Consider the following 12,839-nt stretch of genomic DNA (forward strand, 5'->3'; position numbering starts at 1 on the left):
ACGTAAGTGAGGGTGTTTCTTATCTAACACCCTGAGGGCTTTGGTGATTTAGGTTAGTGCCTTTGAGCTTGTCAGGCAGAGGAAGCTGACTTGAAGCAGTGATAACCTCTGTGAAAGAGGTAATGACAAACACCTAAGACAGTAGGATCATAACATCCTCCATTTGATTGACTCTTTTCAAAACTAATGTATGCCTGACATGGATGTATTGCGATTTTCCTCAAGTATTGGTGCTGAACTGTTTGAAGGATCACATGAAATGTTTTGGGGTTTCAGATGAACGTAGAATTCAGTCCTTCTTTTGGCAATGATTTACCCCAAGTGGTAAAACAAGACAACTTTGAGTATGTGTGTATAATTTGCTTTCAATTTTTTCTCAGAGGGCACTCCCAGAAGAATGTCAGGATGGCATTACATTTCATACAGAATCTCTTCAGTATCGTCTGCCTAAGCTTACTAAAAAAATGAAGAAGATGTGTACAGCAGTTACAGAAAATAATTCATTCTTAAGCCTGGTGGAAGATCTTGACCAGTTCACAGGTTAGGTATTCTTGTGATTTCCATACCACAATTGACCTTTGTAAAATAAATGGAACAAATCAGGAAAATGTGCAGATATATAGTTTATAGATTATCTATAAAGATAATCTATAGATTATAGATTATCTTCTCACAGCTGCTTTTTGTACATTAAATTTTCACATCTCTTTGTGCACTGTCTTCTATACAGGTGGTATTATTGTTTCTGTAGCTGAACTGCAAAATTTAACATTTGATCGGACAGCAACTAAGGAGAAGCAGAAATCAGAGGCAAAGCATATTCAGATGCAAAAGCAACGGGCTTTGTCTGATCTCTTTAAAAGTCTTGCTAAAACAGGTGAGCTTTGGCTAAAAGTAGGCTTGGTTTAAAAGTACAAAGTTCTTGAGCATTTTATTAGTTTTGCCAATACATCTAAACCCACCATAATATGATTTTCTTAAAGTCATTAAATAAATAACAAATTCAGAAGCAATTAAGTCTCTCTTTCTCTTTGGGTGTTGACTGTGAGACCTGGTGTGTTTGCCCTTTCAAGTACCCTTTCTGTTCTTCTTACATTCCATTAGATTTATAACAGTAGCTTTGCTGTATCATAAATCTTCTTTATCTCTAGTCAGAAGTCACTGCCCAGCTTCTAGAAACAAGAGGAAAGCTCATTATCTTTTATCCCTTCTCTGATCTAGAAGTGAAATGAAGTTAGCTCATTAAAAAAAAAGGAGAGCCCATCTCGGTTGACAGACTGTCAGAGATCAGATTGGCAGAGGTGTGGTTGAGTCCTGGACACTGAATGATCTATTGATGGCATTTTTTGCACCCAGTGGTGACAAAGGAATGTCTGCCATTGCTGCCCTGTGAAGTCTGTGCTGGAGGAATGACATCCTATGAATATTTAATTAACACATGGGATTCAAATTCTTTACTGGGCTCCGTTTTTGATTTCAGGTGACACCTTTACCTTCCTCATTTATCAACCTTTTCATGTCTTAAAAATGAGGTGATGACCCCTAAGTCAACTTTCTTAAAGGACCAGGAGTGGTGAAAAGTCCTTTATACACACAGGTCTATGTTTGTCTTATTTCAGCTGCATTGTTCAGGTGAAGATAGCTAAGCTACAATGTGTTCTTACATTACAAAACTTGCAGTGTGTTCAAAGACGTGTCAAAATCAGACAGCATCAGGAAGAAAACCACATCAGAAGATTTTATATCTTAATACCATTAATAACGGAGTAACATTTTTCATATAAAAGAATGAGGTCATAAAGGGATGTGTGCTCAAATGTCATTCCAGGTTTGTCGTACCGGAAGGGTCTTTCATGGTCCCGTTCAAAAGACTATCATGAAGTGCTCTACCTACGGCCACTGGACTTGCATAGTGCATTGGGTGTACTGAGCTGTGCACATGAACTGGATGACACGTATGTACACGGCAATTTTTTACCTTTAGATTGTGATAATTGCAGTTGGAGTATACAGAATTCATTGCATGTTGATTTAGATGGGGATTTCTGGACTGTAATTAATTCTGGATTTTCCATATTTCCTTCCTCCTATTACTTCTCCTTTTAAGAATCCTGTATATACTGCACTGGGACGTGCAACTGAGCGAGGGTTTGGTTTTTTTTGTGTTTCAGCTTTGTTTTAAAGTTGCACTTTTGACAGCTGTACCCTCAGTTTAATTATTTCCATGAATTAGATTTCAGTTAGCCCTCCTCCACTGTCCTGCATTGCCTGGGATGCTTTCCTAGCATCATATTAGAGTGTAAGCTGCTAATGATTTTACTGAAGAGAGTGTGATTTGCAGGGATTACTTAATTGTTTTGTCTTCATTAAGTAATGGAATTTTTCAAGAGAAAAATACATACACTTCAAAGTGGGCATTTCTGGAAAAACTTTCCTAGAGGAAAGATGCTGTTTAATATATTTTCTTACTGTTTCCAGTCAATATGTGCTTTTTTTGTCATTGGACATGCTGGTTGTTATCCTCCTCAGATGTTAGGGTTTAGTTTATGGTATCTTTCATCAAGGCCAAAATAAAGGCTTACATATCAAGCTGGATTTAGCTGCATGGGGAAAGAAAATCACTCTTTTAGTATTAAATGATATTCAAAAATAGAGATCTTGATGCTATCATTTAGGGTTTCCTTAGAATTTATTATAAAAATTAAATGTTTTCTTAAGATTAGGATACTCGTAGAGAAAATGAAGGATTACAATATCAGTGCATTTGCAAAACAAAATATTACTAGCAAAATTATTGGATTGAAGAGCTGACCTGATGCCTTCCAGTGTGCTGAGGTACTTTCTAATACCAGACTTTTTGTGCTCTGTCAGGTTGCTGACAGAGATTTCTTCTGCCTGGGATGGATGCCAGAAGTACTTCTATCGGTCGCTTGCACGTCACTCACGGCTCCAGACAGCACTGTTGGCACCTGCCAAGGTAAAAACAATTGAGTGAAAATACAAAATCCTACTTCTGTTAACTTCATTTTATCAGCTTGGACTGAAATGCTCTGGTAGCAAAAAGGTGATGTGAGCTAGTGCTATGTTCTGTAATATGATACAAAATATGGCATTTTTGGACCACTCATTAAATGCAGCATGTTAAATAAAACCTGTTGTTCCATGAAGGAACAAAATCCGTTTAGGGAACGAAGTTAATGTACAATGTACAGTATCTTTCATCCCAGCAGATCTCAAGTTTGTGCATGAAGAAAACTCACGAAATGCTGAATCCAAACTTGTTAGGAAAATAAGCTCAACATTATTTGGTGCTCGTGAAGAAATCAATTGATATTTGTAATTGGGCATAACTGGAGTCTGTAACACAAAAAGTGCCAATATATTTGTTTATTTGAAGATAGGTCTGAAATCAGTAGAACAGACGAATGAGCTGTGCCAAACCAGTACAACTTTTCCAGCATTCCAGAAAAAGAGGTTTTCTTCCAGATGCTCTTCTTCTCACTATACTTCACCCTTTGTTTTACAACGTGATCTTATCAAAGGCACAGCTAATAATGGCCATATTGGAATTCCCCGTAATGGAATCTTGCTGTGATCAGTTATGCTCTGTGTTGTAAACATTTATTCTGGGCTTTCAAATGGGACCACTTCTAATGAAAGGAGGGAAAGTAATTGTCAGTATATCTGGTAAAATGAATTATGGAAGGGGTTTTAGCAATAGTCATGAATGTAAAACATTTAGACTGGTATCTCTTTAGATTTCATTCATTATTTATGTAAGGTAGCTTTACTATTGGAACTGAATTCTTGATAAGAATTGCTGAAGTGCAGTGAAGTTTAATGTGACTATTGCAGAAGCTACTTGAAAATCAAAATTGTATGCAGGTATATGGAAGATGCAGAAAAGATGGGGAAACTAATAATTATAACTCTTGTCTATGTTTTAAGACTTTTTCAAATAAACCACAACCTTTCAGCCTGCTCAGTGAAATGAAATGGAGGGACAGAGAAGGCTATTATCTGCTTGTTCATCTAACTGTTCCCTCCCACTTTTTCTGTATCTGTTTTCTTTAGGATATTGGACTAGGAAGCATTGAACGATGCAGAGGGTTCACTGCACACCTCTTGCAGATGCTTGTCAGACAGAGACGGTCTCTTACTGCATTGACAGAGCAGTGGGTCTTACTGAGGTATTTTTCATTTTCCAACATTTTAAATGCTGGCAAGGAGTCTTGACAGTAAGCAATTCAGTTCAATAAAGATGGAAAATAAGGTAGAAGAAAATAAAAGAATTCCTTCCGCTGCCCCATTTCTCTCCTCCCCTCAATTTAGCCTAGTAGAAAAGATTAAAGTTGATCCTATCACTGCAGCCAGTATTTTGGAATCAAAATAATTTTGTAAAACAAGTTAGGCATACATGAAGACCATGAAATAACACAATTAAACCATTAAACTTACAGATTGTTAAATCTCTCTCATTTGGTATTGGCCTAAGTTAATTTTGGTTACATTCAAGTTGTTGGCTTGATCTGAAGCAAATAAATGATCTGGATGGTACTTCAAACCAAAACTACAACAAAAAACCACATCAAGAGCTTACAAAGAAGAATTCTAGAAGGGTAGAAGATTCTAAATCTTGCATGAAAACTGTAAAAGGAGAAATGTATAAGGAATCTCTCTTACTTGCTGTGATTTTTCTCTCCATTGCTTGACTCACCAATTTCATTGCAAACTCCACCGTTGTTTAGTATATTTGTGCTCACCACTACTGTAATCCATGAAACTTTTTGAAGTCAGATTAGGAGCTTGTACCTTTGTATGGAGAAGGAAATCTGGACTGGAGATTACTAGTGCAAAATTTATTTAAGCCCCATGAAACCTGGAAAAAAACCCCACACAAATGAAAAATCAAGCAAAACAAATGCTTCAACATTACAGTTGCAGGAATAGTAAAACTTCTAGGATACTTACTTGCACTACTGTGACTTTCATCACAAATCAGAATAACCATTTGTATGAGCTGACTGTTACACAGCAGTTCAGAGAATGAAGGGGTGCTGGAATCTAATTTGCTTTTATAGTGAGGAAAATGAACAGTATTTGAGTATCAGGCCAGGAGATTGTTTGAAAAAATGGCATAGATTCTGAGAAATATTACGAAGTTGTCCTGTTTTCAGGACAACTCAAAAAATGCAATGGAGAGAAAAATTTACTAATTAAACAGTTTAAAAAAAAAAACAACCCTGTCATTATAGTTTTTCCAGGTAAAGTTGGGCTTCCACTGAGTCCATATTATCTATTTTATTTTTTATGAATTTAAACTGAAGGTTGAGCTTTCAAAAAGGAAGTCTAACATAAAAATCAGTGATTGTAACTTTTTCTTTCTTCTCAACTAGGAACCTCCTGAGTTGTATACAAGAGATAGATTCTAGGTTGACTGCTGACAGAGAATATAATGTCGCATTTCCTCCTCAAGACAGTATTCAGCGGTGGACTGACAAACTGCAGCAACTTTCCATGCAGTGCATGATGGTTCTCGAGGAGCTGTCTTGGTTTATCCAATGCTGCCCAAAAGAAGAGTTAGCCAAGTGCAGTGACAGTGAAAGGACAGATGTCAAAACAAACATTTCTCAGAGTTTGGAACCTGAAATTGGAAACGTTTTTACGGGAATATCTGACCTAATTCCCTCAGAGCTAAAATACTTGTCTCCAGTAACAACTGAGCAACTGCCTCCCGGATGCAGGATGCGAAGTAAGGATCAGTTATGGCTGCAGGTGACTACGCAGTTGACTGCAATGCTGGCAAATGTGAAGGCAATGAAAGCAGAAGTGGACAAAGTAAGACAACAGTCACGTGAGACCTCGTTTTACTCCTGGTGAGTTCTACGTATGCATTAAATTGAATCTCTCCTCTGTTTTCGTATAAGAACTTTGAAGTCATCTCGTAAATGTTTGCCTATGCATATCTTGAATCGTGGGTTCAGGTGTTTTTGAAACGTTTATTTCTGTTAATTTTTTTTTGCAAAATGCAGTGCCTGACGTTTTAGGGAAGTTTATGTCTTCTCACACTCCCCTGACAAGTCAGAAAAACTGCTCCATCTCAACCTCTCCCTTTGTCTCTGGTCTCCTAGGATTTTATCCCCATAGCTCCTTAGTTAATGAGGTAATTTCCTCAATTTAGTGAGGAAATTTTTATTTTGAAAGAAAACTGTAGCTTATTTAATAATTCTCATTTTCTCTCTGCTTCAAACTAGGGCGAGTATAAGCTTGTTGTCAAACTTTTTTTTTCATAAATTCAAGATGGGAGATCACAGAATCACTGAATAATGAGTTGAAAGGGACCCACAAGGATCATCAACTCCATCTTTTAAATGAATGGCCCATACAGGGATTGAACCCACAATCTTGTTATTAGCACCATGCTCTTACCAATATCTGCTGCCTCTCCCTTATTCATGCCCCAAGAAAAGGTTTAATCTTAAATTGAACTGTTTGTTCTTCTTTCACTGTTACGGTATTTCTGTTGCAGGAGAGATTTTGAAGTTTGCACATCAGCTGTGAGTTGTTTGCTGGAAGTCTCAGCTCAGTTACAAGGCATAGAGTCCCTGTTTCTTCCAAATGGGGAAGACAGGCAAGCTGCAAATCAGATGGCCCTAATCAAGAGCCTAAACTATATTCAAGAAGAAGTTAGTAATACATCTGCAGACTTCACAGCCTGGAGAACGCAGCTTCTTGCTTCCATGTCAAATTGCAGTGGTAAGGACAATTTTTCTCTGCTTGGTTTGTAATATAGATAAAGACACAAGAATTCATTAGTTTGGGTATTGCTGAAATGAATTTGAAATGAAATTTCATGAAATTCAAACTTGCAAAATTTTGTCCAGACTTAATTTGTTCAGTATAATTTTTTTTTACCCTCACTGTTGATGACAGATCTTAGACCACACTTGTAGGTCAGGACTAGCAAGGAAATTAGCAAGTAGAAAAAACTGCATAATGCTGTCATGGTCCTTGCATAAGGGAAACACAGGAACCTGTAGTCTGATGTGTTTCCATGTAAAATTGTGCCTGTGTTACGGTTTGAAAGGAAATCAGAAGGTGGATGAAGAGTTCGTGGAGCACTTCACGACAAAAGTGGAAACGGTGATCCGTGTTGTTCTGTATGCCATTCAGTGTTTGGTAGAGAGGAAACAGGAAAGTGGAAAAGAGGAAGAAAAATCTCCAGAGGAAGATGGTAAGTTTGTTAATTTACCTCAGTGGGTGTAGGGGTAGGTGCGCTTTCGGAAGAATTTGTAATGGGAAGCCAGAACTTGTTTTTCTCTCAGGAAGCCCTTTTCTGCCTGCAAAGTGCCTCTCTCAAGAGGCGTAGATGGTTTTTTCCCTTTCCCTTCCACATTTCAGAGAAAGTTGCAGAGAGGGCGGTGAGTGAAGCCTCTGTCTCTCTGGTGTGCAGAAGAGATAAGTTCTCAGACTATACAGGGCCTCCTCAGGCCAGAGAGGGCCAGGGAGGACACAGAGAAGATAAAAAGACAGTTGAAGAGCATGGGAACTTGCCTTTTCCCTGAGGCCTGGTGCTGTCTTGCAGCACTGTGAGGTTTTTATAAGTTTTTAGTGTCCTTGCCTCCAAAATAAACCTCTTTGAATCCTTTCCACTGCCCTAGCATTTCTGGGGAAATACCTGCATATATTTTAGAGTGGAGAAAAGAGTTTAAACTATGCAAACCTTAAAATTTCTTAAATTGTGTGTCTAACAGAGGTACAAATACACAAGGAAATTGCCATTTTAGTAGAAGATTCTATTTAAATAGATAGAATGGGTATTTCTAGATTGCTTGCTGTAGCATTTTTAGAATGTCTGACTTGATTTCCATTTTTTTAATGTATTTCAAACAAAGAGGATGCAGCCTCATTTGATGTGATTAAAGCAGGACATATAACTAAACTTTTGGATGAAGATCTCTCTGCTGATTTGGATTCTTTACATGTGCAAAAAGCAATTTCAGAGGTTTCAGAACTCCTTGAAATCCTGAAATCCTATGGGGAAGATTACACTTCAAATAAACATAAGGTAAAATTGTTCATCTCAAAAGTCTTTTGGCTTAAGTGTCTCAAGAGATTTGGAATTGTGAACTTTGGCAATTAAACGTGCCTTGCTTCTTCCTGCCCAGTACCTCAGAACTAGAAGCATGTGAGAAATTACAGTCAAATATAGGTAGTCTTCTGTAGTGCAAAAACCAGATGTTCCTTTAGTAAGAAGACAAAGCTTTCGTTTTGGTGAAAAATCTAAAAAAAGCTCCAGAAACCTTAGGAATTGTACTTAAACTCGTCTACTGATATGTCTGGTTTGAGCATCGGTTTTCTGTCAGTATCATCACCCTCTCTGAGGTGCATCTCAGTATGACCAAATTATGTTCAACTGCTGTTTTTTGTTTTAACTGCAGTTCTTCAACCAGTCCTGCTATTTGCTGGTGCGTCTGAAGCCCATGCTCTGCAAGTATTCAGATCTTCTCCTGTTCTACCTCACTGTTTCACTGGCGTCTCACAGGAGTACTGGAAAATTGCTTTCTGTTCTAACCAGCATTTTTACAGAGCTTGCCCAAAAAGTAAGTTATTAACAGTGGATATATGGTAAGCATATATTTATTGTGTACAAAAGTCTTAAAGTAGAAAATAAGCTGAAAGATGTACTTACTACTACAGAAGGTTTTGCGTTTCTGGTTGCCTTTATAGGGTTTTTGTCTGCCAAAAGAATTACTTGAAGATGAGGCTGGAGAGGGAGCAACAGAGTTTCATGATTATGAGGATGGTGGTATTGGAGATGGGGAAGGCACAAAGGATGTGAGCGACAAAATAGAGAGTGAAGATCAGGCAAGTGTTTTGGGTTGGTCTTGTTTAATTGAAATAAAACTGAAAAAGCTCCTGAAATCCATGGTGTGGATGTTTCGGGTGAAAGAAATATGAAGTTACCTTCAGTCTCCTATTTCTGTAGGCTTTTATTTTTGCATATCAGCTATAAATATTGTTGCAGTAGCTAAATAAGCTTTAATACGTAAACATTAAATACGTAACCATTGTAATTTTTGACTTTACCAATAATTCAGATAGAAGACAGTTTTCGGAAGGGTGAAGAGAAGGAGAAAGAGGATCAAGATTCTAAACCAGACATTGAAGGAGAAGACAATGCAATTGAAATGTCGGAAGACTTTGAAGGAAAAATGCATGATGGAGAACAGGAGGAAAAAGGTTTGGTTCTTCCACTTTGGCAGACCTGTAAGAAAAGTTATAGATGGTTGATACTTTTATATAACACAGCATATACTGAAAAGTCTGTGTTCAACAACATAGAATATGCTGAGTTGGAAAAGACCCATAAGGATCATCAAAGTCCAACTCCTGACCCTACTCAGGACCATCCCCAAGTCACACCATGTGCCTGAGAGCACTGTCCAAATGCTTCTTGAACTCAGACAGGCTTGGTGCTGTGACCACTTCCCCAGGGAGCCTCGTCCAGTGCCCAGCCAACCCTCTGGGTAAAAAACCTTTTCCCATTAGTGCCATTTGGCACTACCACAACAGAGTAGTGCCATTTCGGTACTAGAAATATTAACAGGAATGCAAAGAAGTGTACAAAGGAAATGCTGTTTTCTTTCACTGTGATGGTTTTGGAATGAAGGTAGACACTCTTCCTATTGTAAACTGACCTTTTAAAACTAGTCACAGACTTTGTGGAACTGATGAAGATCATCAGCATATTTTGAGAACATGGCTGCAGTTAATTTTGGAATGTGACTATGGAGTTATTGCTAACTTTTGAGCAATGGAAAGAATGTAAGCTTACCTTTTTAAAAATAGATAAATCAGGAACATTCGGTAGATTCGAGTTGCTACTCACCCAAAAGGTAGCAATTCTTCACTTTGAAGGGTAACAGCTTGAACATCTGAAACTAAATGTAGCTTATAAATTATAGTAATGTTAACCACTTCCAAGTCTCTGAGAAAATGCTAAGAATAATTTCATCTGCACAAGAAGGGAGATTCCCAAACTAATAAACAGGTAAAGTGGAATGGACCTTCCCCAACCCAGTAATGCAAAAAATATTCGAAAATGGAGGATACTGAAGGTAAGGAACAGAGAATTTAAATCATCCAAGTTTTACACATGGGACTTGTTAGTTGGAGGGAGAGAATCTCTATGTGAAGACAACACTTGGCAGCACTTAATTAGGACCCTGCTTGTTTGGGTGTTGGTGCATGTGTGTCTTTTTCCACCTATCTCAACTGTTTAGGGTGATGAAATTAAGATGCTAAATTTGTTTACGAAGTTAATGAAAACATTATCTCTTCTGTACTGAAACACATTCTGAACTGTACACAGAAAATGAGGAAAACTCAGATGAAGAGGAAGAACTTGATAAGCAGATGGGAAATCTTGATAATGCTGAAGCTGATGATAAACTAGATGAAAGGCTCTGGGGGGATGAAGATGATGATGATGATGAAGATGAAGATGCTAGTAGTAAAACAGAAGAAACTGGACCAGGAATGGATGAGGTAAAGAGAAAACGAGTGGGAACAAAAGTATTGAAGGAATTAAAGTCTATTAACTTAATGTGACATAGAGTGTGAGCTCTTTTTCATAGCTCTTGATCTTGGAAAGGGATAGTTTGAGGGGACAAGTTTTGTTTAGTGTTGTCTTTTTTTCTGTAGGAAATGATGTCTTGTCACTGAGACTTTGAGAAGCAGGTAGTATAAATGAGTTTCTTTTGGATTTGTTGGTTAATAGGAGGATTCAGAGCTCGTTGCAAAAGATGACAATTTGGGGACAGGAAACAAGGATAATAAAAAACAACCTCCCAAGGATGAGGAGAAAGAGCAACAGGAAGAGGACAGTGGAAACAAAGAGAAAATCCATGAACAAATTGATGAGGTAAAAATTATTTGGACTGCATGGAGTATCTTGCTGTTAAACCACATTCTGTTTCTCATAACATGTTTCTGAGAATTTGAAATGCTCTTTACTTAATAGTGAAGTGCACTGAAAAGTGCACGTTAGTTCATTTCAGAGCTAAAAGTAAACCATATTGTATCCATTATATTATAAATATATTTTCTGATCCATATTCCAGAAGCAATTTTTGTTTGCACTAACCTGAACTGTAACAGCTGCCAAAACAGGCTTTACACTGAGTTGATGTTTCTGTTGTGTTTAGCAGGAGAAACACCTTGAATAAGCGAGCTCTTCCTAAAACCTGTATACAGCATGCTTAAAGATTCTTCAAGGGTGCCAATTCTGTTTAGAATGTTTCAGCTAGGAAAACTGGATTCTGAAAACAAAACATTCTGGTTTTAAGTACCACCAGTTTATGTAAATGCATCTGCTTAAATGAATCTTTCTGCTCTTTATGCATGAGGATGTGTACCACTGGAAATCTGTTCTTAACTGATCAAAATGTCATATTGTACCCAGTATTTCTTTGTCCTAGAGAATACAATGGAATCTTACTTCTTATCTTTGCCTTTCCTCCCACTTATTACATGGCTGCTATTTTTTCCCCCCATTCTTTCTGCTGACAGCGTGAGTATGATGAGAATGAAGTAGATCCTTATCATGGCCAGCAAGAAAAGGAGCCTGAAGTTGAACCTTTGGACCTTCCTGATAATTTGAATCTGGAGAATGATGAGAAGAGTGATGAGGAGGAAGAGGATGAAGGTACAGTGGAAAAATCTCTCTACAAATTTCTAGATGAAAGCCAGATGGAAATAGGGAGGAACAGTGAGATAATAAGCCCTTTTTCTCTGTAGAAAGAAGAGAGGTTAGGGTTAGGATTAGTGGTAGGATTCTGTATAACCACCAAGAAGCTGCAAATTAATTTCTGTGTAACAAAATAGCAACATACCAAATGCAGGCCAGATAAGAACTCAACATTACAACATTCTCCTTTACCTCCCTTTCATGGACTCTGTGGAGCAACCTTTCTCACATTATCCAAGTGATACACCCTGTCTTACACTGGAAGCGCCTTTTTCAATTGGCCAGTTGCTTTTGTGGTTTGAGGTTTTTTTCTTCTGTTGTACTTAAAAGTATTTGTACTCTTAAGTCAACTGACCCTCAGAAATACTAGGTTAAAGGAAATTAATTGGAATTCATCCTGCTGTATTGTTAGTTGGAAACCAATTTTAATTTAAAGGAATTGTCTTGCAATAGAAAATCACAGATTCTGTGTATAGAACTATCAGTATTTTAAGATTTTTTTTTTTTTTTATATAGGCTGGGCAGTTTTATTCCAAATATCTGTAATATTCAGTGTCTCTTCACTTGAAAGTTTTATACACCTTTCTGATTTTTTGTTTAATCCAGAAGAGAATGCTTTTGAAATAGATGAGAAACCTATGGATTTAAATGAGGCAGAGAAGACAGAAGAACAGAATCAAGAGGATACTGGTGAGACAGAAGGAGGTGATCAAGATGCAGAAGCAGCTGAAGAAGGCCTTTCTGAAGATAAAGAGGAGAAGGAAGATGAAGGGGACAAAGATGCTCAAGATGATCAAGAAGAAAATGCAGGGAACAGTGAGGATGCAGAAGAAGAAGAGGAACAGTCACAGCCACCTGACGAGGAAAAAAATGAATCTGCTGAAGACAAGGGGATCCCTGCTGGTGACCAAGGCCTTCAACCTCAGGTAGAGAGAAATAAAAGCATGATTTTCTTTGTTTTAATTACCTTGTATGAGACTTAGGTAATGGATGATGTTTGTGATGCTCTGAAACAAAATTGACATTAAATAGATGTAATGTTAGTGAGAATCTTCATTGGAATAAGAGCTGTGCTTACTATTAAACA

General features: G+C 37.6%; 1 protein-coding gene across 1 annotated transcript in view; it reads left to right on the forward strand.

The window, feature by feature from the left end:
* The window catches only part of MDN1 (midasin AAA ATPase 1), a 95,083-nt gene that overhangs the window by 67,450 nt on the left and 14,794 nt on the right, over positions 1-12,839 (forward strand). Inside the window, exons 74-89 of the mRNA XM_050316778.1 lie at positions 381-540; positions 731-877; positions 1,829-1,955; positions 2,872-2,977; positions 4,075-4,190; positions 5,397-5,876; positions 6,530-6,756; positions 7,088-7,234; positions 7,896-8,068; positions 8,442-8,603; positions 8,731-8,872; positions 9,106-9,243; positions 10,376-10,551; positions 10,784-10,927; positions 11,575-11,710; positions 12,359-12,678. Coding sequence (XP_050172735.1) covers positions 381-540; positions 731-877; positions 1,829-1,955; positions 2,872-2,977; positions 4,075-4,190; positions 5,397-5,876; positions 6,530-6,756; positions 7,088-7,234; positions 7,896-8,068; positions 8,442-8,603; positions 8,731-8,872; positions 9,106-9,243; positions 10,376-10,551; positions 10,784-10,927; positions 11,575-11,710; positions 12,359-12,678 — 2,901 coding nt within the window. The remainder of the gene's footprint in view (positions 1-380; positions 541-730; positions 878-1,828; positions 1,956-2,871; positions 2,978-4,074; positions 4,191-5,396; positions 5,877-6,529; positions 6,757-7,087; positions 7,235-7,895; positions 8,069-8,441; positions 8,604-8,730; positions 8,873-9,105; positions 9,244-10,375; positions 10,552-10,783; positions 10,928-11,574; positions 11,711-12,358; positions 12,679-12,839) is intronic.

This window comes from Myiozetetes cayanensis, unplaced genomic scaffold, assembly GCF_022539395.1.
Source record: "Myiozetetes cayanensis isolate MyiCay16 unplaced genomic scaffold, myiCay2020 scf2-11, whole genome shotgun sequence".
NCBI classification, from domain to species: Eukaryota; Metazoa; Chordata; class Aves; order Passeriformes; family Tyrannidae; genus Myiozetetes; species Myiozetetes cayanensis.